Source organism: Abramis brama, assembly GCF_963993115.1.
Source record: "Abramis brama genome assembly, chromosome: 16".
NCBI classification, from domain to species: domain Eukaryota; kingdom Metazoa; phylum Chordata; class Actinopteri; order Cypriniformes; family Leuciscidae; genus Abramis; species Abramis brama.
The window spans coordinates 23,966,614-23,990,477 of record NC_139978.1 but is presented as its reverse complement, the minus strand read 5'-3'; the positions used below and the strand labels follow the sequence as shown (position 1 = coordinate 23,990,477).

Sequence of the window (23,864 nt, the reverse complement as noted above, 5' to 3'; positions counted from 1 at the left end):
CCCATTAAAACGAATTTATTCAACTCCGTGACTCCGATGACCGTTTCTATAGTAACGATAAACAGAACGAATATGAGCCAGTGCAGGTCTAAAGTCATTTGATAGTCGTCTGAGGAGCCGAAAGATGCCGAAAAAGAAAGCAAATAAGGGCAAAGGAAAAGGGTGAGAATAAAAGATGTCGTTTCAGGTGATTTATACAATTAGCTTTTTCTTACATTTTCTTTACTCTTTCTTTACAGAAAAGGTAAGAAAGAAGGCAAGCAGGAGTCTAAAGCCGACAGGGAGTCAGAAATCGAAAAGTTCAAATCAAACGCAGCTTTATGGGAGGCGAAGTTTGATATCACGGAATTTTCGCGTGTCGAATATCGCGAAGCTACTCGCGCGCTCGCCAAAGCCAACGAGGAGCTCGAGAACCAGCAGTACAGAGCCAAAAAAGACACTGATGATATTATTGCTTTCCTGAAAAGGACAGATCGTGAAAAAATAGCAACGGTTTGTCTGCATTTATGTTACATAATCCATCATATGGCTGAGAAACAAGAGCATACGTTTATCCATCTGTGCTGTTCATTTCCCACTATTTTCCATATAAGATTGCTGCATTAGAAGAGCAACTGAAAAGAGAAAAAGCAAAAACTTCACAAGAGAAAGACTTTTTGGTAAGAGTTTATTATTTTCCACACAAATTAGCGGTTGACCTATGTCAAGCTGCTTGTAACAATTCTTGAATTTCAGATAGCACACGTACATCTGCAAAATGTCTGTTAAAGATCACTTCAAAAGCATCTGCTGTTTACTAACATCTGATAGACATCTTTAAGATGTCACTTTTACATACATTCTAAATCATAAACATCTTAAAGACATCTTCTAAACATATTTGACATCTGACAGGAAACGTCCTATAGACGTATTGCCGATGAGCAAACACTCTAAAAAGTGTTTTTTTTCTGAAATTTCACCCCTCATTCGTTTCAATTGACTGGATGTTGCAGGTGGCTGAATACATGCAGAAGATTGATGCGTTAGAAGAGAGGTTTAAGCAGAGGTCAAGCGACTTCCAGAGGATGCAGGGCGAGCTCAAAACCATTAAGCATTTTCGCAAAATAAAGGCCAATCTGGAAGAAGACCTGATCAGTGTACTGCACATCACAAACTGCCATTTCATATTGAAAGCAATGCATAAAAACTCCAGACATAGAGCGTGTTATGTGTTTCGTGTGCTTCTAGATGAGAGAAAAAATGTATATAGCTGACCGTGAACACCAAGAGAGTCTGGCGAGAACAGAGTACAAGTTCTACACAGCAAAGGTAAGAAAAAGCATCCATCCATAAACAAGACAGTAGAGATAATGCATAGAAATGTATTGCATAAATTGTTGCAAAGTGCATTTATTTAGCATCAGATTTTAAATCCTTTTGTTATAGAGTTTTAGATGCTTGTGCCACTAAAATGCAATGTCTTCTTTTATACAGATTCACCTTGAGAAGGAAGCAGAGCAGAAGATCACTGAGCTTGCAGAGCGAGCGCATCATGAAGCTATTGTGTGAGCAGCCATTCTTCTTTTAATTGCATGAATGGATCAGTTACTCATTATCTTAATTCTGTTTAAAGACTGCATATAAAAAAAAGACCAGCACATATGTGTATGATTTGTGTTTACTGGTGTATATGAGTCAAATCGTCAGTTTTGGCTCCCAACAGGCAGCTCGGAACAGCATCACATACTGTGGTGAAGGAGAACGTACGATTGAATGAGGCACTGAATTATCATGTGAAAGAGGCGAAGGAACTGAAAAGGATAAATGTAGCCTTGACAGAGAAGAATGCTTCCCTTGCTCTCTTGAAGGTGATAATGCTAGCAGAAAATCAGGAATTTTAAGGCAAGACGTAAAAATGTTAACTAGGGTAAACTGTTCACTAATAGATATCACCATACTTTCCCAGTTGATTAATCATAGTGTATTAGGACAAATGTTTTGTATTAGCCTACACGTTTCTGAAATGTTTAAATATGCGAATGATCTTTACTAGAATAGAATCTTAACATTGGAGCAAGCCACATTAAAACTTTTGGTTCATTCTGTTGACATATCAGAGTTAAAGGGTTTTACAGAAGGGATCTATTTTTATCACTTCATAAATTACAAAATACTGGCAACAGCCAGAAAGAAAACATTGGCCACTACATCAATTAGGAATAAAATGGTGAATAATCAGGTGAATTATAAATGAACAAACCCTTTACAAACCTTCAGAATATCCACCTTTTCCCTAATGAGCCTTCTGCGTTTTAGATTATGGGAGGCTCTTCCGGATGCAGGAAGTTCCACTCAAAAAGACTGAAACAAATCATTTAAAATAATAAGGTGCGCTATAGTCCTTATCCGTCAGTTTAACTGAATGAGCTGTAAAATTTCCTTCATGTTCTATTATATACGTACGTGTTATATAAAAACGTAACACTTAGTATTTTAATATGACATGATATCACAAGAATACCTATAGGAAGAGCTCTTTTGCAGTCCAGTCACGGACAACATATACTGCACATTTGTGGTCTACTCTCCTGATATGACTGACTGACTGTATCCCATGAATAATTCACTGCAAAGCACTAAGAATCTCTTGTTTTCTCCCCAAATCCTCACGTCTCTTTCCAGGTTTGTTTTCACACGGATGCTTTAAAATGTAATTGTCTCCCCTTTTCACTTCTAATCCCTATTAGCAGTGTTTACTGGAATGTTTCTAAAGCAGGAAAATCTGTCAAAATGATGGAAATCATCTTTTGGGGTTATTCATTCATGGTATGTTGTAGTAATTTGTTAATGCTTTTACACTTTTAAATTTCCTTTTAATGTTCGATGGTTGAAGGGTGAGTATAATAATGTCATATCATTGTACCCAGTTTTTGAAAATGCTTAATATTGCATTCATAGAGCGAACCTTCCACATATTGTTTACAGTTTAATGGAAGTTACTCCCATAAATCGTCATGGGGCGTAGGAAAAAGGTGGATAGATAGGAGTAAGACTGGAAAGTTTGGTGTATGTAAGTGCTACTGAAGTGGAGATTTCTGGCTCTGTGCATGCAAGGAGAAAAAAATCATTTTGAGAAAACGGCCTTTAAAGATCTGTAGGCTATTGAAATTAAAACTTACGGATGCAGATAAAGTGAAATAATAATAAAAAAAACAAAAAAAAAACTTAACTGTATATTTTAGATGTTTTTGACAAAAAGTGTTCAGATTCACTTGCTTAGAAAAATTGAGTAAACCCGTTGCCTTAAAATTGTGATGTAAATAAACTTGATGCTTAATTGAAAAAATTAGGTTATGTGAACTTGACAATTCCACATTATTATTTTTTTTTAATTAAGCATGAAGTTTATTTACTTAATAATTTATAATTTTAAGTCAACAGGTTTCCTAATTTTTTTTAAGTTAAGATCACTTTTTACAGTGCAAGTATAGAAGCAAAATCTCCAAATTGACTAGTGCATGAAAAAACAATGGTTTTCCATGGTTGCTCACTTAATAATGTTGGGTTAAAAAATAACCCCCAATTTTTTTTTTTTTTTTTTTTTTTGGAAAATAACCCAACATAGTGACCCAATATTTGTAACCCAGGTTAAAAAAAACAACCCAATGTTTTTTTTTTTACTGTGATAGTGTCTTGCCTTGAGTATTTCATTAAAGCATAAGCTTAATAAAACTGAAGTACATTTTAACTAAGCTGGCTTGCAGAGATGTGCTCATGTTTGCCATTGTTTTCAGCACATTACATATGTCCAGTGATGACTCTACAACTGATTGATTCTGCAGGAGACGAATGAACTGATGAGAAAGGAAGGCAATTCTCAGTTAAAGTCCCAACAAAATGAGACCTCTGAGCTAAGGGCTAAATTGGTCACACTTGAGCAAGCTCTGGGCATCATGTCTGGGGAGTTTGAGCAGGAGAGAGAAGAGGTGGAACGGCGTGCCATGGTCAGCGCGCAGGCCAACGGCACAGACCTTGAGAGGTTGGAAATGCTTTTAGCTGTTCGAGAGAAGGAGCTGGGCCAAGTGAAACAGCTGGCGCAAAGCATCATGGAGCAGCGTAAAGAACTCGAGCTCTTCTTTCACAAAGCTCTTGACCATGTGAGGAAGGAAATAAGAACACAACAACAGCACTACAGGTTAGCTTAAGTTGTGAAAACGAAAAGCCGCTCTGTGAAATATTCTCAATAGGGGATTTTAAAGATACATCTTCACATTTGGAAGTGATTCCCGTATTTGAAGATGATCTTGTATGTATAGACAGGAGGCTCTGAAGGCCTATCGCATGAGAATGAATGAGGCACGGGCTGGAAGGTTGGAGTACCCTCGTATACGGACCTTCTCTAATGCCCCACACAGCACCAATGATGTCCAGGCTGACCTGGAAGAGGCTGACAAATGGTGTGAGAGTTTTAGCACAGAATTTCTAACCACTCTTCAGGTGCATCTCTAATCAAGATGACAATGAAAATGCTTTGGTGTCATTTCAGGAGCAACTTGAAAAGCTCCAGAGTGGATATTTCCGATCTAACATGGGAACAGAAAGAGAGACTGCTCAGTCTGCTTTTTGCTAAATTGAATGGACGAAAAATAAGGTAAATAGATTTATAATTTTTACAAATTATAATTTGTTATAATAATTGTGAAATTGTACTTCAGAAATAATATATACTTTAATGTTTTTTGTGCATAGAATTGAAAACTTCAAATGAATGAAATCATTAAGTTAATGAAAAATGAATTATTATTATTATTTTTTTTTTTTTAAACGTTAATAGACATGGAATTCAATGTCTATTGGATCAATGTCTTCAATGTAATTTGGATATTACATTATGTTCTGTAGGCTAGAAAACATTTTCTTGAAATGACAGTACTAAATAAAAATATATTATTGTTCTTTTAGTTTTTTAGCACTGCCATGCTGTCACCCAGTGTAATTGCAACTTGATTTCAGATTTCAATTATCTCAGGCCTGGATTTCTTTGCATTTCACAAGTTCCTTTTGAGGCAGTTCTGGGTCCCGAATGCTCATTTCACGATCATTTCAACAGTGTCCTGGGATATGTTGCGACAGACAACACAGTGCTACGTGGCTTTCATGGTTGTCTCTACAATTAAAAATATTTTTCTTGTTTTTCTTTACCGTCTGACAGGAAACCAGCCCATCCTCCTGCTCTATCATCATCTTCCTCAGTGAAGATCCAGGTTAGCAGTGATGCAGGGTAAGGGTCCAGCACTGTAATGGATAAATGTTTTTTTTGTGTGTGAAGAATAATACTGCTATTTTGTCTTTTTAAATGTTCCTATTCAAAATTAAAGTCAAACAATGTTTTCTTTACAGGTTTACCGACGAGAAACATAGCCTGACCTTTATAACCCAGATGCCAATGGCAAATAAAACCTCTGAACCATGTGTCCTACCAGCCCTCAAGAGCACATGACTGTATAACTTTTCATACAGACTTATATTCAAATATTTCCTTTAAATAAATACAGGATAAATGTCAACACTATAAAGTCTTCTGGTCTTCTCACTGTCCCAAGCTTCAGACTCTCTTCCATGGGTGACAGGCATTTCAGTGTAATGAAATTCCCTGTGGTAAAATCTCCATAATATCACATCCATCTTAGATTTAATTTGTTATTGTTCTTTTAGGTTCAGTCTGCAGTGTTAATTTATGATCTTTGTTTTCTGCTCATTACTGCAGTCTGTAACTATATTGTTTGTTTTTCTTAATTGTTTATATCTATCACGTTTCTATATTATTAGTTTTCTTATTGTTTTTTTCTTTGTCCTTGTAAAGTGACATTGAGTGAATGAAAGATATAAATAAAATGTAGAACGTTTTAATGTAAAATTAAAAGAATTATTCCATAAAAAAATAATATGGTCTGTATTTATTGATATCTTACACCAGCTTCTGTTATGTACATCTATGTTCTCTCTGATGTTATTGTAAGCAGTGTAAAGTTCAAACCACCTAAGAATTTTTAGTGTGGGAATCATATCGTATTCAGATATTTGCATTTCCATGTCTCTTTTAGTTTGTGTTCTACATTGTAGTATGCTAGGTCTACAACCTCCTGTATACGTGTGAATGTGTTGCAGGGGGCGCGCTTGGGAACTCGGTTTGCTTTTCTACTGCGACTTTCATTTGTAGCAGCAGGGAGAGAGAGGCAGACGGGATAGTGCTCGAAACCACCGTGACCCCGGAACCGAGCAACTTCCGAACAATCACATTCCAAGAGCATTTGGAGCCGCTGGAATGAACTAAACACACCGGGGCGGTTCGTTCCTGAGTATCCGCGTGCACGGTCGACTTTAGCGGTTGGTTACTTTCCATTTTTGATTGTTGCAGGAAAACTCAACCACCTCGAATCACAGACAGGCAAGCCAGGGAAAGCAGAAGTCTCAAGTCTCCTCGGGTGCTCGTTCTGCAGGCATGTCGCAGAAAGAAAGACCCACTTTCTATCGACAGGAGGTCAACAAGACGATATGGGAGGTCCCTTTGCGATATCAGAACTTGTCTCCCGTCGGCTCCGGTGCATACGGAACTGTTTGGTAAATATGTATCTGTTGTTTCTATGGCGGAACGATGTGTCCCATTCATTCTTACGGGCCCGTACAGCATTGCTCTGCGTTAGCAAACTTGCTAATAAGACCAAAGTCCGCGGTTTGTTATGCTAGAGGGATTGCTAGTCATAAAAATCGGGTTTAAAGTTCTTGTAATGTTGCAAATTGTACTAACTTGGGTGAATACGCTTTATAAACATTTAAAGTCTCGTATGTTGCAAATGCCACCTCGCGTGCACACACGCATGCCACTTCAGTTTCAAAGTGAAGCTTTGCGGTGGACGGGCAAACGTGATGCACATGGTACGTTAAAATGGTTGCAAGTCGAAGAGATGAACTCGATAAACTGCAAAGTTGTTTATCTGGGAAACTGTGGTCATTGTTTATGATATAGAACCACGTTTTTCTTTATTCGCCCTATTTAGTGGTGTAGGGTGGTCTTAATGAGGACATCTGGTGGGGTCTGTCCAGAATGAGGTCACCCCATAGTCTGTGTCTTAACCAAGGGAGCTGCCGCTTTTGGGTACCTTGCAAGTTAGGTAACTCGATAGTTTTTGAAACGCAACCGATGAGTCAGAGCTGCGTGTATTTCACGACTGTTATCGGTGATTCATGGCACTTAATTTTCTCGTTTGCTTGTAAGTTAGTAACACCCAGGATGAGGTGAAGAAAACCTCATAGGGCTTGTCGTATGTTATTATATTAATCTCGTGATTGATTCACCTACATTTGGTTTGTTTAGTTGCGATTAGGAAGTTCGTTGGTGGTTCTGTGCTGATGTTTCCTGACACAGCTTAATTTATGATTCACTTAAAGGTGCGCTCCGTAATTTGTATTAACAAAGCATTATAGGCAAATAAATCAATCAATCAACCACACTTTTGAGAAATATCATTAAAATTAAATTTACACGCAAATAAACCAGTCTGAATGCTACGTAGAGCATGTTGACATCACATGACATGACTAACATGTCATGCAATCGACTGAAAAACGAAAAGAAACAAAAACAAAATATGCATAAACAGCTTTGGCCTCATTCCAAAACGTATTATTGAGATGCATAAGAGTGAGCTAAACAAAAACCTACAGGGTGCACCTTTAAAGGAATAGTTCACCCAGAAATGAAAATTCTGTCATTATTTGCTCACCCTCATGTTGGTCTAAACCTGTATGAATTTCTGTCTTGTGCTGAACATAAAAGTAGATATTTTGAAGAATGTGGGTAACCAAACAGTTTCTGGTCTCCATTGACTTCCATAGTGTTTCTGTTTTACTTTTTTTTTTTTTTTTCTTCTATACTATGGAAGTCAATGGGGACCAACAGCTGTTGGTTACCCACATTCTTCAAAATATCTTATTTTGTGTTCAACAGAAGAAAGAGGTTTAGAACAACTTGAGGGTGAGTAAATAATGGCATCATTTTCTTTTTTGGGTGAACTGTCCCTTTAAGGCTAAACTTTATTTCAGCAGCACTAGTGCCAACAAATCGAATTAAACAAAATTATTGTTTTCCAACAGGTTTCCCAAACACACTGCAATTAATTGATTGGGCTATTGGTAGAGACAAAGTTGTGGTGCCAGAGGCCTGTTGCATGAAGCTTAGTTGAACAGAGTAGGTTTGCAGTTGACAAATCCATATAAATCCAACCTGGTTTAGATCAGGTTCAGCAGTCTCACAAAGCTTGGTATAAACATTCTCTGTCAACTCAGGTTTAATCCAGAGTTTGCGATTAACTCTGAAGCGCGTGCACCTGAAAGTGTGTTACGTGCAACTAATAGCCAATCACACGGAACATGGAGAGCGTCAGTTTGATTCACCTCTCGTGAGAGAGCCGCGCAATTCACTTCTCTGCTGAAGATTAAGAGATCATTATGACAAAAATATCATGAAATTAAATGCATTAACATGGCAGGAAAAAAGCTGACTATATCAATGCATGTCAATCAAACAAATAGCTTAATCTTTTTTAAAGCTTTGTATATTAATGCATGCGTTATATTTATTTTAAGTTAAAAGCAAAGTTTAATATTATCAATTAATATAATAATTATGAATTATACCTGATTATAATTCATATAATATAAATATAATAAATAATTAGCAGCAAAAGATGAGATTTTGTTTCTAAATGTTTTCACTATAAACTGCTTTAATTTGGAGTGAGAGATACAGGTGGAGTGGCTTCATTGCATATTTACTCACAGCTGATTGGTCTGCGATCTCTAACCCAGAATAAAACCTGCTCTGGAGCAGGTTAGCCATGTAGCGTAAGTTACCATAACAATGAAACCCGCTAAAAAACAATCCACCTTCTTGAGCCTGAAAAACCAGAGTTTGCTCAAACTAATCTTGAACTTACTTTGGTAGAAAGTGAAACCGGCTTTGTGCAACAGGCCACAGGTGCTCAAACAAGCAGGGTTTTGAAACCGACACACTGTTTTTAGGAAAATCAACATAAAAATAGTTTATATATATATAGTATATAGTTTTGTAGTTGTCTTTGCATGTTAATGTGGAAGGTTTTTTTTTTACTTTGCAAAAAAATGCTCATCTTAAATTGTTGTGATCAGAAACATGCTGATTATGACAATGATTTATTGAGGAAATGCGATCTTGTTTTATCTAGTCACAATTGTGCACATCTAAAGAGTTCTTTTGTTTCTTCCTTAAACTCAAAACAAGTGTTACCTCACTCTTTAATGTTTGCAAATGATTTTCAGAAAGGTCTCTGTCTCTTAGACAGGTGTTTGAAGGCCAGGCTCATTTTCTAAATTACTCCTCCTCAGTGTAGACAGGTTGTTTATGCACCCAAGTGACTTAGAAATTGCGATGCTAAGCAACCGTGCTATCTAGATTATGTTTCATGGGCCCCCTTATTGTGTCTGTGTAATTGAATATCTGATGAACAGATTGCACTGGGTTTGAAGTGCTAGGCTCATCTCTCAGCCTGTGCAGTGTGTTCGAAACAGCGGAGCCAAGAGATTTTCTTTGATAAGATCAATCAGGTCTCTCAGTCAAGTTGTGCATATAAAATATCCTTTGTGTCTTGAAAGGTTGTATCATTACCTTCACTGTTAGGTCTACTACATAGCACATGGTGGTCAGTGTCTGTGGTTAAGCACTAAACTGTTTGTCCTTTTAATGGTATTTTATGATTGGTTGCAATAGGTACGTTTTACCATTTAGTTCTGTCTGTAAACATCTGTGGTTTCTTACATGAGGAAGTGAGAATCTGACCAGCTTTTGTTTTAGTCTAAAATGTATGGCAAGTTAATTCAATGCTGACTTAACTTCGGTCCTGTTGTAGCATGTTGGCATTTCAGTTGTGCAACAAAGTGTGACGGCATGCTTGAATAATGTCCTTCTGTTTTTCTCAGCTCTGCATATGATGAAAAGTCAGGATTGAAGGTCGCCGTGAAGAAACTGTCAAGGCCGTTTCAGTCCATCATCCATGCCAAGCGGACATACAGGGAATTGCGGCTACTTAAGCATATGAAACATGAGAATGTGAGTTTGGATCCCTGGTATTATCAAACTGACAAGGCCAATATGCAGAGTAACGGTTGGTAATCCTAATGTTTAAAGGCTTAGTTCATCCAAATATAAAAAAAATTGTCATTATTTACTCGCCCTCATTTCGTTCCAAACCAGTTTTTCCATTTTTTTTTTTCTGCAGACATTTGTTTCATAAGGAGTAGAGCTGCATGATTAATTGTTAAAAGATCACAGTCTCGATTTAAATACCCAGACAATCTTATTCCTGAATGACAACGATTAGTCTAGATGTCTATTTGACTAGTACAATCACAGCGAGCATTCAGATCTTCCGCTGAGCCAGAGAGAGCAGTTGTCATGAAACAGCTTCACAAAGTCTTTTCAACCACACAGTATCATTATTTCAATTTTATCACAGAAGTACTGGGATAAAAGTTTATAGTTCGGATATAAACACTACTGTCTGTGGTTTGCGAACAAAATAGAGTAAATCAGATTTTGAAACTAACTTGCTTCAAATAAAGATTGTATCAATTAAATCGTCACACCAGTAGGTGGCGACAAGTTAAAAAATGGACTTGTCACTGAATCATTCATTCAAGAGATTCATTCAAAAATGCTGATTCCTTCAGTAATGAAACAAGTGAAGTCACAATGAGTGAGTCTTTGAATATTTTTTTCTAATATTTTTTTTAAAGTAATTAATTCAAATTAATTAAATATTTTTAAATAGACTGCAGCAATTAACATTTTGTCAGAACCTCTAGTATGGTGGTTCTCAAACTTTTTCAGCGTGAGGCCCTCCTTGTGTAGGGTGCATTCCTTTGTTGACCCCCAAAGAAAACTTACAATTTTAATTAAACTAAAAACTTCTTAAATTATACAACATACTTCCAGTAATTTTTGTTTTGGAAAAGTGCAACAAAATTAGTGCTATGACTGTGGCAATTTTATACCACCGCAGTGGTAAAGGGCCAACCACTGAGGGTTAATTGACAGATCCACGCATTCGTTAAAGTGACAGCAGCCTAATATACCTGCTGCCGTCTGTCATTAATGTTAATCAAACAACGAAAGTTTTTCAGGTAGGTCTATTTTTATTTGTGTCTTTGTTCTGTTGTCGTTTGATTTCCTATATGCTTGTAATTAGTTTATTTGTTTCTTATTTTATCACTAACTGTTTACTTGTCTTTAGCAAGCTTGAGAGGTTAATTTTTACTTAGGCTAGTATTAGCTTTTTGTGATATTGAATTTGGTGACTAGAAGATTTTGGCTTTGACTCTGGAACACCGTTTTTATTTTCTCACTGAAAAAAAAATATTTTTCTCAATCAAACAAGTATTGTTCTTATCTTAATTTAATTTGGGGTATTCTGTCTGACAGGGAATTCTAGAACTTCCTCTGGTAATTCTAGATTTCCCTGTCAGGTTATGCAATAAAATCTTAATGCAATACTGTACATGCAGTACTAAATGAATGAATGAATGGGGCATTTATATAGCGCATATGTACTACTGTACAGCCAAAGCGCTTTACAATCATATCAGGGATCTCTCCTCAAACCACCACCAGTGTGCAGCATCCACTTGGATGATGCGATGGCAGCCACGGTACAATGGCGCCAGTGCGCTCACCACACACCAGCTATAGGTGGAGAGGAGAGAGAGTGATAGAGCTAATTCAGTGGATGGGGATTATTAGGAGGCCATGATTGGCAAGGGCCAATGGGTTGAATGTGGCCAGGGCACCGGGGTTACACCCCTACTCTTTACGAGAAGTGCCATGGGATTTTTAATGACCACAGAGGACATCGGTTTAATGTCTCATCTGAAGGCCGGTGCTCTTTTGACAGTATAGTGTCCCCGTCACTATACTGGGGCGTTAGGACCCACACAGACCACAGGGTGAGCACCCCCTGCTGGCCTCACTAACACCTCTTTCAGGAGCAACCTGGTTTTCCCAGGAGGTCTCCCATCCAGGTACTAACCAGGCTCAACCCTCCTTAGCTTGAGTGGGCAACCAGTCTTGGGCTACAGGGTGATATGGCTGCTGGCATATCACTGGCATAAATGATCCTGATTTGTATTCTTTGCACTTGTAGGTGATCGGCCTGCTGGATGTTTTCACACCTGCCACCTCCCTGGAGGAGTTTAATGATGTGTAAGTCAGACAATTTCTTCCTCTGAGATGTTATTCACTGGTTTGATTATTTTTTTTTTCTTCTTTAGTTTTGAATAAGACTGTACTTCATGTAAGTGTTAATTAAACTAGAGAAAATAGTCTTGTGAGCTAGCTCAGAGGATGAGGGCACCACAGGCCACACAAATGTTCAATATATATGTATATAAAATTTAATTGACAGTTAAAGGGATAGTTCACCCAAAAATGAAAATTCTGTCATCATTTACTCACCCTCAAGTTGTTCCAAACCTGTATGAGTTTCTTTGTTCTGCTGAACACAAAGGAAGATATTTGGAAGAATGACAGAATCAAATAGATCTCGGTCCCCATTGACTTCCATAGTAGGAAAAAATATATACTATGGTAGTCAGTGGGGACCGAGATCTGTTTGGTTACAAACATTCTTACAAATATCTTCCTTTGTGTTCAGCAGAACAAAGAAACTCATACAGGTTTGGAACAACTTGAGGGTGAGTAAACGATGATAGAATTTTCATTTTTGGGTGAACTATCCCTTTAAGAAGACATTTATAATGTTAAAAAAGATGTCTATTTCAAATGAATGCTGTTTTTAGAATCCTTTCTATTCAGAAACCTGAAAGAATCCGGAAAAAAAGTAGCATGGTTTTCTCAGAAATTTTAAGCGGCACAGCTGTTTTCAACTTTGATAATAATAAGAAATGTTTCTTGAGCAGGAAATCAGCATTTTAGAAAGATTTCTGAAGGATCATGTGAGACTGAAGACTGGAGTAATGATGCTGAAAATTCAGCTTTGCCATCGTGGGATAAAATTACGTTTTAAAATATATTAAAACAGACAACTTTTCTTTTAAATTGTAATAATATTTCACAATATTACTGTTTTCACTGCATTTTTTTATCAAATAAATTTAGCCTTGGCGAGCATAAGAGACTTCTCTCAAACATAAAGCAGATGGGTGGGCAAAATGAAGTGGCTACAGCATGTCAAAAATAGAGCAACGAGTCCACCACTGAAGGTGTAAAATGGCACACTCTATCAGATGCTTCCTGTACAACTGTTGATTATAATTAGAGCGATCAAAGTAATTTTTTTCATATTATACGTTGTGACACGTTCTTTATTATTGCTTTATTACAATCACTTCTGTGTGTTTAGTCCTAATATCTCATACACTAAACAGAATAATACATTATTTATCTTATGCTCTTTGTTAGGTTATTATAAGCATGTTTTCAGGCTCTCATGGTTTTATGGAGCTTCGGGTTTCCACAGAGACAGAGCTTTTTGTGCTGCCTGGCTCCAGCTTAACAGCTGTAGGTTGGTAGGGAATGCTAAGGATACAGCCAGGTTGTAAAAGCAGATGCTGCTGTGACTTAACATCAATTCTGCTGCCAAAAATAGACCTGACGCACACTGATATATGAAGGGCATCCGCACTCCTTCCACTACCGAAACTAGCAGAAATGTTTGTGTGGCGACTTAACTCCAGAGCTCCAGGCTCTTCCAATAAATATATAAATTCTCAGTTGACAACGTGTAAATACATGTGTTTTTGGTGTCTGAATCAGTTTGCTTTAGCTTTTCATTTTCTGTGTGTGTCGAAGTGATTTACATTTGTTTATTGTCTCGAATCTGTGTTTTTTCCCCCTAAATCTTTGTGGGGGTGGGATGTATTTGTTGATTTATCTCTAATGCTGAATATGTCTTTTGGGTGGAGCGTGTTTCTGGGATTAAGTATGGCTTATTTTAAGCTCTGCTGTGTGTTGTATCGCAGTGGCTCTGTTTGACCTGTAGCTCCACCCTCTTGCTAAGAGTCAGTGCTTATGTAGACTCTGCTGTGGGTTATCACGAGGTGTTTGTTTGATAGGTTGAAGACTGTAATAAAATCTGATGTCAGTGTGCCTGAATATACTGTGAGAGGCCAGTCGGGTTCAGTGTTCAATACAATTCAGTTTAACATCTTTGATTTAACCATAACATCCTTTTTTTTTTCAGTTCTACTTTTAAGTGACCTCTTGAGAATGACAGTCCTTCTTTAGTAAAAATGTGTATTATTTATAATTTTATATATGCCACTGTTCAAAAGTTTAGGGTTGGTAAGATTTTTAATTTGCATTTATTCAATTAAAAATAAAGTAATGACAATAATGTAGAAAACAGTTGTGCTGCTTAATAGTTTTGTGGAAACAATTTTTTTCTTTGATAGAATAAAAAAGTAGAATAATCTATTTGATGAATAGAAAGTTCAAAAGAAAAAGCATTTATTTAAATAGGAGGAATAAATACAGTGTACAGTGTAAAATATATATTAAACTCTGCCTAGTGGTTGTTGCATTATTGACCTGTTGAGGATTCTATGAATGCCCAAAAATAAAGAAGTCAAGATTTATTAATTCACTATCATATGGAAAAAATATTGTGAAATATTACTGATATATGATTGTATCAGCACAACCATAGTTTATATTTCTCTGTAGTTTCCTGTTTCCTCTCTCACCGTCCCAACAGTAAACCTTAAAATATGTGCAAGCAGCTACCCCAGTATATTTACAGGACAACTGATGTTGACAGTAGTTGTTCAAATGTTCCCTACATTTCAAGTTGTGCAGTCACTCCTTGTACCAGGTTAAATACAGTTGGCAGGTGAATAACATTCTTCTTGTGTTCTGATTTGCAGGTACCTGGTGACTCATCTTATGGGCGCTGACCTAAATAATATTGTGAAGTGTCAGAAGCTGACCGATGATCATGTTCAGTTCCTTATTTACCAGATCCTGCGAGGGCTTAAGGTGAAACTGCACTTTTCCATCCCGTAACGAATACAAACCGGTATCTCAGCTCTTAAAGCTGATGTAAATGAAATAAAAATAACAATGAACAGAAAAGTATTATGTCCAGCACAATGTTTGAAATAGTATCTAGACATTTATTTGATCTATTTGTTAGAGTAAACCTTACAGCTGGAATTTTATTATCTCACATATATTTTTTTTCTCTCTATTTTTCTTTTAATTTTACTAGTACATTCATTCGGCTGACATAATTCACAGGGTAAGTGCTCACTCGGGTATATGAGAAAAGGCCTGCAGGCTATTTTCATTCAAAAAATTAAGTGTATGTTGCCCCATGGAGCCAATTCTCCCTGGCATAACCATGTTACATGCTCAGGCCTGCTTTTGTGTAAAGACTAAAACTAGAAATTGCTATAAATTAGACTTAAAGAAATAGTCTGTGTTATTTTCAGCTTGATATCTGTGTACAGCATCTTTTCCATGCTGTCGATTACCACAGAAAATAATTATGACTCGTTCCTACTTTAGTAATAAAGAATGAATTTTTGTTGTTGCAATTACAAGCCTGGCAGGAAATTGTGCAGTTACATCGGTAATATGAAGTTTATTTACTTAGAAAAGTAGCCCAAATTGAAAGGATTTTGACATCTTTACAGCTTAAATAACTTTTGTTTTTAATTCAATTATAATAATTCAATATTCAATTTTATGAAGTCATATTGGTTTAATATAAATAGGCATTTTTTGTTTGTATGAACTGAGCGACAAGTTGAATTGAAATGCTAAAAGATGTCACATCTGTAAATTTAATTCATAAATAGCTGCAAATATTCATTTAAAATGGTTGTTAAATGGTATAAGGAGACAGTGAACTAATATCCAATAATCGTTTACCAGGACTTGAAACCCAGTAATCTGGCAGTAAATGAAGACTGTGAACTTAAGGTTAGTCTGTCATATTGTTTACATAGTTGTTATACATTTGATTGTAATACTTTAATTGTAATTAACAGGATGTATTTTCTTTTTGTATGTCAGATCCTTGACTTTGGTCTGGCTCGACACACAGATGATGAGATGACAGGATATGTTGCCACAAGGTGGTACCGCGCCCCAGAGATCATGCTCAACTGGATGCACTACAACATGACAGGTAACACAACTACACCCAGGCTTTTTAGAACCAGATGGTGTACTCTACCGTTCAAAAGGTGGAAATTATTTTGAATGTTTTTAAAAGAAGGCTCACCGAGGCTGTATTCATTTGATCAAAATACAGTAAAACCTTTAAACTGTAATAATATTTCACAAAATATAGCAGTTTTCTGTTTTCATATAAGTGTAATTTGTGGTATTGTGCCATCAGGTATTGTGATGGCAAAGCTGATTTACTCAAGCCTTCAGTGTCACATGATCCTTCTAATAAATCATTCTAATATGCTGATTTAGTGCTCAAGAAACATTACTTATTATTATCAATGTTGAAAACAGTAACTGCTTAAAGGTGACATATTATGCCCATTTTCACAAGATGTAATATGAATCTAAAATTTCAGCTCAAAATACCCCCCAGATCATTTATTATAGCTTGTCAAATTTGCCCCTCTTTGGGTGTGGGCAAAAATGCTCCATTTTTGTGTGTCCCCATTCAGAAGACGGCCGATCCTTTACACGAGCTTCGGATACTCTCCGGCAATAACAAAACGCGCAAATTTAACTCATCCAAAATTTCAGAGATAACCAGTAGCGTAGTGCAGCCTTACGGAGAGACTCAGGAAGATATTGCAACTTTTAGACTGCACCTGGACGTTTCTGAATGGTTAGTGGATACATTTATGTAGTTGTTGTGGAGTTACACAAGTTTTACACATTTTTTGGTCAAATACAGGATGGGCCATTTATATGGATACACTGTAATAACATGGGAATGGTTGGTGATATTAAAGTCCTGTTTGTGGCACATTAGTATATATTAGTACACACCACCCATTTTGAGGAGTTTGCCCCCTCACATATACTAATGTGCCACAAACAGGACTTTAATATCACCAACCATTCCCATGTTATTACGGTGTATCCATATAAATGGCCCACCCTGTAGTGTTCTTTGCAGCCAACGACAAAACAGTTTGCATGCTTTGCTTGAACTTCTGCCATTGCGTTAGAACTGGTTACACTGTTGTCGTTTGCGAAAACCAAATGGCGGCGCTGTGGAAAAACACAGAAAAAGTCACATTAAAAAGTTTTCATGATATGTCCCCTTTAATATTTTTGTGGAAACCGTGATACATTTCTTTCAGGATTCTTTGGTGAATAGAACGTTCAAAAGAACAGCATTTATTTGAAAAAATAAATATTTTGAAAAAAAAGTAAAAAAAAAAAAAAAGTAAATGTCTGCCACTTTTGATCACTTTACCTTTTCATTCTTAAAAATAAAGGTTCTTTATTGCCAAATGCAAGTGCATTGGCATTAACATCCATAAAACTTTCCTTTGCACAAAAGGTTCTTTAGATTTTTTAAATGTTCTTCATACTAAGAAAAAAAGGTTCTTCTATGGCATCACTGCAAAAACACAATTTTACACTTTTAAGAGTGTTGCTGAATAAAGTGTTAATTTCTTCAAAAAAAAAAAAAAAAAAATTGTTCTGACCCCAAACTTTTGAACAGTAATGTAGACTACTCCCAGAACAAGCTAACTGCCCCATGCTAACAAACCAGTACTGAAATGTCTTTTGAAGATTGTGGCAGTTGATCTATGCTATTTTTCAGCCCTCTGTGACAAGAGAGGACACAAGAGTGGGAACATGTGCTTGCTGCCTCTCCACTAATGTTGTTTCTTGATTTCTTTTCAGTGGACATTTGGTCAGTGGGCTGCATCATGGCTGAGCTGTTGACGGGCAGGACTCTGTTCCCTGGAACAGACCGTATCCTTTTCCTCTCGTTTACCCCTCACTGACCTGCAGAACGCTCTCTGTAAATTGCACCACGGCTCAAAGCCAGAAACGTCCCTGATTTAGTGTTTTTTTTAAGAGCGTATTTTGCTCTCATACTGATTTAAATGTGAACAAATTTTGGATACATGTTTTTTAACACCACATTACAATCTTATTTCCTCTTTCTCGTTCTCTATATTCCTGTCCTTGCAGTGTGTCTGCAGATCTGTCTGCCTCTCCTGTCTAACACTGACCTTTTGTCCCTTTCACTTAAGCTCTGTTTTCAAGCTGTGCCCCAAGACGCAACAGTGTTTTGAAGGATATATGATCCATCATGAGAATGCAATAAACTCCCTGCAGGAAATTACATGCCTCTCTCTTTCTCGCTCTCATTTTACTCTCATTTTTTTATTTTTCAATGATAAATGTTTTTCACATTTCTGCACTTTAAGCATGTTTGCCCCCTGGCTTTGCATATTTGACACTCTGTATCTTGAACGGCTGCCACTCTTAATGCTTCTGGCTCCACACCCTATGGAACAGAAATACTTGCCAAATATTTCCCCCCTCTTACAGGCAGAGCACACCTGTGCGGCTACTTCTGTCATGCTTTTGCTGGGCTAGCTGAAAATATTCAACCTGTGCTATTTTTACTAGCTCGCTCGTCTTTCCACAGATGTGACCAAAGCTTCTTTGCTTTCCTGTTCTTTAAGTACACATGAAACCGAAATGAGCGTCTCCTGCTTTGTGGCGTGTTCCTTGTTGAGCCACACTAGTTTTCCTTCATCTTGTTTTACTAGACATCGATCAGTTGAAGCTTATTATGCTTCTGGTTGGAACTCCAGGACCTGAGCTGTTAATGAAAATATCATCGGAGTCTGTGAGTTTAATATATTTAGGGAGAGTGCACTTGCTAAAAACGCCTGTGTGTGTTGATTTTCAAAGTTGAAAATCCACATTAAGCTGGCAGCTGTGTTTTGAAACAGCTTTTTGTCTGGTCCTGGCTGGACATACACTAACGGTACAATTTTTAAATGTAAGTCTCTTATGCTCACCAAGGCTGCATTTGTTCGAACAAAATACAGTGAGATTGTGAAGTATTATTACAATTTAAAATAACTTTTCTATTGAAATATATTTTAAAATTTAATTTATTCCTTTGGAAAAGTTTATTTTTTAGCAGCCATTATTCCAGTCTTCAATGTCACTTGATCCTTCAGAAATCATTCTAATATGCTGATTTGGTGCACAAAAAATATTTCTCATTTTCACGGTTGAAAACTGTTGTGCTGCTTAATATTTTTGATGAAATCGTAGTACATTTTGTATTTCAGGATTCTTTGTTAAAAAGTTCTCAAAGTTAAAAATAACTTTGTTTTTAATATATTTTTTGTAGTACTATTAATATATTTACTGTCACTTGTGTTCAATTTAATGAATCCTTGCTGAACAAATGTGCTAATGTCTTAAAAAAAAAAAAAAAAAAAAAAAAAGACCAAAAATTTTACACAATAGCTGGTCTTTAACTGGTGCAAGCTGGGGGACTATCTTGGACCAGCTCCAAAACTAGTTACCAGATGGTCATACTATCTTAAATTGATCACGCTAGTTTTTGGAACACGTTGGCTGGTTGACCAGCTAATCATCTGCTTGGACCAGTCGAAGCTGGATTTTCTAACAAGGAACGTGTGTTGAGTGTGGCTGTTTTGACACTGCTAATAAAAAAGGGTATTTTTCCAGTGCTCTCCTGCTAAACATTGACTTCACTTTTAGATGAAAGACTGATCTGAGGTTCTGTTTGGGACTGAATCTTGACATCTAAATTGAAATTAACAAGCCTGATTTTTGTCTTCCAGATCTTCTAATGGCAGCTGTATTTCTGAGCAGATTCTAATACACTTATCAAGCTCTCTTGCTATCTAATGCATGACGTTTCTTCTCTGCTGTAAATGAATGCAATTTGCATGCCAAACCTTTCCTCTCTTTCTTTTTATCCTGTCCTTTTATAGACAGGAGTAGTGGAGAACCACAATATAATGTCCAGATCATTTTTGATAGATATGCATTACACTAAATTTGTGGACTGTGATCTCCTTGACCTGGCCTACAAAGATATAAACCAGCTTCAACAGATAATGCGACTTACAGGAACTCCACCTGCCTCTCTAATAAGCAGGATGCCTAGCCATGAGGTGAGCTCACTGTGGCCCAGTCCCCTGTTTGCAGAATACCCATCATGCCCTTTAATTAGCAGGCCTTATGATGTCTCACATTTAGTAGATTTAAAAAAAAGTTTATTAGCATATAAAAAGCAATATCACACATTAAGAGTGATGTTGTACGGCCCAGGTAATGTTAAACACAGTCATGTGTTATGTAATCACTCCACTCTGGGTTGTCTATTTTCTTTCTCCCCACTCAACGGGGAGAGAAACCCTGGTCCGAGTGTTCCTGAAGAAAATACTGTTACTCTGACTTCCAAAAAACTCTTCCACTTACAACGCTTCATTCTATGTTCCTAAACATCAGAAACGCAGACAAGCTGAGGGATACAAACAACAAAACGTCCCAGTGCTGTTGGACTAAATATTCACTCGGCCAATCAAATTGTAATATTCATTAGAACATTTTCAGGTCAGGTCAAAATGTTATTTCATATGGAGAATATAAGGAAAGGTAATAGTGATATTCTCCACTTTCTCTTCGGGTGACTGCTTGCCGCTGAAGCATCATGCAGTTATTCACTGATCTATGCGAGCTGAAATCACTGTCTGTCATCACCAGCAAAGACCTCTCTGCATTCTGAAGCTGTTTGTTTGCTGCATTATTCAAATGGCACTGCATGCTAACACCACAATGTTATGATTCACAGGGTTAGCAATCTATGTGCAAAACACAAGCAGTTGTCATGGGGACCGAGTCAAGAATTACTAATATTATTATAATAAACATGATGATTTTATTACCTCTGCTCACGGTTGACCCGTTTCTTTCCACAGGCTCGTACTTATATCAACTCACTTCCTCAGATGCCCAAGAGGAATTTTGCTGATGTGTTTATTGGGGCTAATCCACAAGGTAAGAGAGGCATGTTTAGACATTGAAATGATTTGTGCGTACTCTACTGTTCAAAAGTTTGGGGCTGGTAAGATTTTTTTTAAAAAAACAACAAAAAAATATATATATTTAAGCTCATTAAGGATGCATTTATTTGATCAATATAGTAAAAACAGTAATTTAACTATTTTAATTAAAAAAGAAAAGAAATTTATTCCTGTGATGGCAAAATGTTTAAGCGTGATTACTCCGGTCCTTAACGTCACATGATCCTTCAGAAATCATTTTAATATGATGATTTGGTGCTCAAGAAACATTTCTCATTATGTTAAAAAGCAGATGTTTCAAAAATGTTATGTATTTTTTTAATAAGATATTCTTTGAATAGAAAGTTGAACAATAGAATAGCATTTATTTAAAATGGAAATCTTTTCTAAATGAAGGTGATATAAACCTGTCACACTGTAATCACCCAGCTTTTGTAACATTTAGCTTTTGTAAATTGTGTTACATTTTAAAAGTCTTCACTGTCACTTTTGATCAGTTTAATGCATCCTTTCTGAATAAAAATATTAATTTCTTGTGACCTCAAACGTTTAAATGGTAGTGTATATGAAATTGCAGTTTATTTAGTATGTTTAGTATATATTATTGTAACTTTACAATAATATACACATTGTTTAGGAAATAAAAAAGACAAAAAAATAATTCTTTGTTGATGGACAATTTGAACAAATTTATAGAAAATATTCTGCCAATATTTAATTTTGATCAACTATTTAATTGTTTGTGTTTTTAGCTGTGGACCTTCTGGAGAAGATGCTAGTTTTGGACACAGATAAGCGCATCACAGCAGCGGAGGCTCTGGCGCATACGTACTTTGCCCAGTACCATGACCCGGATGATGAACCTGAGGCAGAGCCTTTCGACCAGAGTTTTGAGAGCCAAGAGCTTGATATTGAAGAGTGGAAACGTAAGTCAAGTGAAGAGTTTTTGGTGTGTTTTTGTGGAAAATGCTAGTTAGTACAAGTTAAAAGCGCTTTAAGCTATTTTCGCATTTTTGCTCACTTGCAACACTGAATTAGACTGGCTTAAGACATTTAGGTGACCATGAACTAGCCTTATTTTAGTATTATTTATGTACCATTATATTATTACACTATATTTATGTACTATTACTCTTTGAATTAGCTTTTATTTTTTAGTCTTTTTGTTTTGTTCTGTGCTTTTGTCATTCATTTTATTAGTTTTCATTTTAAAATATTAATATTTTATTTTTGTTGTAGTTTGTTCAGTTTTAGTTTTTATTAATTTCCAGTTTGTAATTTTAGTGCTTAAACTTTTTGTTTAAAGTTTTTTTTGATCCATCCATCGTTTTAGTTTATTGAAAATAACCCTGTTCTGAAAACCTAAAGGGGCCATGCTGGTTCTGTTTTGTTAAAGACATTATTTAGGATGAGCTAGATTTAATGTATGTTGCAGTCACATCCTTAATTTTTCGTATTCTGTTCCTGCACAGGTCAAACATATGAGGTGGTGATCAGTTTTGAGCCTCCAGTCTTTGACGGAGATGAAATGGAATCTTGACATTTTCTTCTGGATGTAAATCAAACCAACTGTACTACTCTAATTCTGCAGTATTGTGATCAGGCAGTCAGTAGGATATTTGATTTTTCTTTTGCTTTTAAAAATAAAATAAAAAATTGTCTACTTGGCCAAACAGAAGGAATAGATGCCATAGAAAATCAGTCAATCTCTTCAAAAGAATAGTCTGATAATAAGAATATCATACACTTATTTTTTAACAGTTTGCTCTGGTCAGTTTTATGATGTTCATGTATAAAATTCATGCAAGGCCATTTGTAAATGTAATATCTCCCTGAAATTTCTTAGTATTAGTTGTGCTGTTATGTCATTTCTATGTACAATGCGTCACATTTGCAGTATATTAAGTTTTTAAAATGTTCAAAAAACATTGTTCATTTAGTTTGTGTTAATATGTATTGTTTCCCAAACAAATTATGAGCATTGTATTTAATGATTACAGTACGATCTACAGTACGAGTTTGAAAAATATGAGATTTGTTGGGGCCTCTTTGGGTATAGCTTGGAAGAAAATGTAAATTGTGGCATTGGGTATTAGTAATATGTTCAGGCTATTTGTAAATATACCTTTCATAAAGCTTTTGGATTCTGTAGCTGTTTTATTTCTGTTCTGATATTTTTCACATACTTACGTGTATGTTTCCTTGGGAGTGAAAGAGTGTGTGTGTGTGTGTGTGTGTGTGTGTGTCCACACCTGATGTTGCTACTGTGAATTGTATGCGATCTGAAAATATGATTTTGTTTCCAGTAGCTGTTTTTAAAATGCTGTTAACTGAATGTTCAAATATGAAAGTAGAGAGTAAGATATTTATATACTGTTGAGGTGATATTTATGAACCTGATAGGCTGCAATTGTCTTCTTTATTACCTGACATAAAAAAAACATTGAATCAAACACACCATTGTTTACTTAAAATAAAGGCCGATATTTTTCAGAAACTTCTGCTTCCTTGTTTTGATTTGTGGGTTTTATGTTGAACAATAGGGTATGACATAATTATTGACCTTTTCATTTTCAAAGCACCACTTTTTTAAAATGCATTTTATGACCAAAGCACCTTTAAAATGGGTTTCCTGGATCTCTTACAAAAATGACCATAGAAACCATCTTTCAAATTAGTTATTTTTACTATGTCTACCATGATACCTTTGTCCCATGGATTTACCTGTTTTTTTTGTGTTCGGTCATCTTTTGGTT

The 23,864-nt window shown here is 36.2% G+C and overlaps 2 protein-coding genes across 4 annotated transcripts; both read left to right on the top strand.

Annotated features, from left to right (window-relative positions):
- Window positions 1-65: 65 nt before the first annotated feature.
- On the top strand, window positions 66-5,917 carry bbof1a (basal body orientation factor 1a). The gene is made up of 12 exons (XM_084086535.1): window positions 66-162; window positions 240-492; window positions 594-659; window positions 996-1,139; window positions 1,231-1,311; window positions 1,477-1,547; window positions 1,706-1,850; window positions 3,825-4,177; window positions 4,299-4,439; window positions 4,529-4,633; window positions 5,195-5,263; window positions 5,383-5,917. The coding sequence occupies exons 1-12, from the start codon at window positions 125-127 to the stop codon at window positions 5,480-5,482; spliced, it is 1,566 nt and encodes a 521-aa protein (XP_083942661.1). The 5' UTR covers window positions 66-124; the 3' UTR covers window positions 5,483-5,917.
- A 205-nt stretch (window positions 5,918-6,122) lies between these two features.
- On the top strand, window positions 6,123-23,605 carry mapk14a (mitogen-activated protein kinase 14a). Of its 3 annotated transcripts, none has more exons than XM_084087164.1 (12): window positions 6,123-6,603; window positions 9,997-10,126; window positions 12,216-12,274; window positions 14,956-15,067; window positions 15,300-15,329; window positions 15,968-16,015; window positions 16,109-16,223; window positions 17,924-17,995; window positions 20,117-20,196; window positions 21,004-21,082; window positions 21,861-22,034; window positions 22,581-23,605. In XM_084087164.1, the coding sequence occupies exons 1-12, from the start codon at window positions 6,485-6,487 to the stop codon at window positions 22,646-22,648; spliced, it is 1,086 nt and encodes a 361-aa protein (XP_083943290.1). In that variant the 5' UTR covers window positions 6,123-6,484; the 3' UTR covers window positions 22,649-23,605. The 3 variants fall into 3 exon arrangements, with proteins under 3 accessions (XP_083943290.1, XP_083943289.1, XP_083943288.1); XM_084087163.1 differs by lacking the exon at window positions 20,117-20,196 and adding an exon at window positions 18,805-18,884 and having other exon boundaries at window positions 6,158-6,603; XM_084087162.1 differs by lacking the exon at window positions 20,117-20,196 and adding an exon at window positions 18,805-18,884 and having other exon boundaries at window positions 6,175-6,603; window positions 15,968-16,223.
- Window positions 23,606-23,864: the final 259 nt, after the last annotated feature.

Coding starts and splice junctions, on each gene's coding strand:
- mapk14a (XM_084087162.1), top strand. CDS start 6,485: ATGTCGCAGAAAGAAAGACCCACTTTCTATCGACAGGAGGTCAACAAG. Junction 10,127..12,215: donor AGCATATGAAACATGAGAAT/GTGAGTTTGGAT, acceptor TTGCACTTGTAG/GTGATCGGCCTGCTGGATGT. Junction 21,083..21,860: donor TATTGGGGCTAATCCACAAG/GTAAGAGAGGCA, acceptor TTGTGTTTTTAG/CTGTGGACCTTCTGGAGAAG.
- bbof1a (XM_084086535.1), top strand. CDS start 125: ATGCCGAAAAAGAAAGCAAATAAGGGCAAAGGAAAAGG. Junction 4,178..4,298: donor ACACAACAACAGCACTACAG/GTTAGCTTAAGT, acceptor TTGTATGTATAG/ACAGGAGGCTCTGAAGGCCT. Junction 4,634..5,194: donor TTGAATGGACGAAAAATAAG/GTAAATAGATTT, acceptor ACCGTCTGACAG/GAAACCAGCCCATCCTCCTG.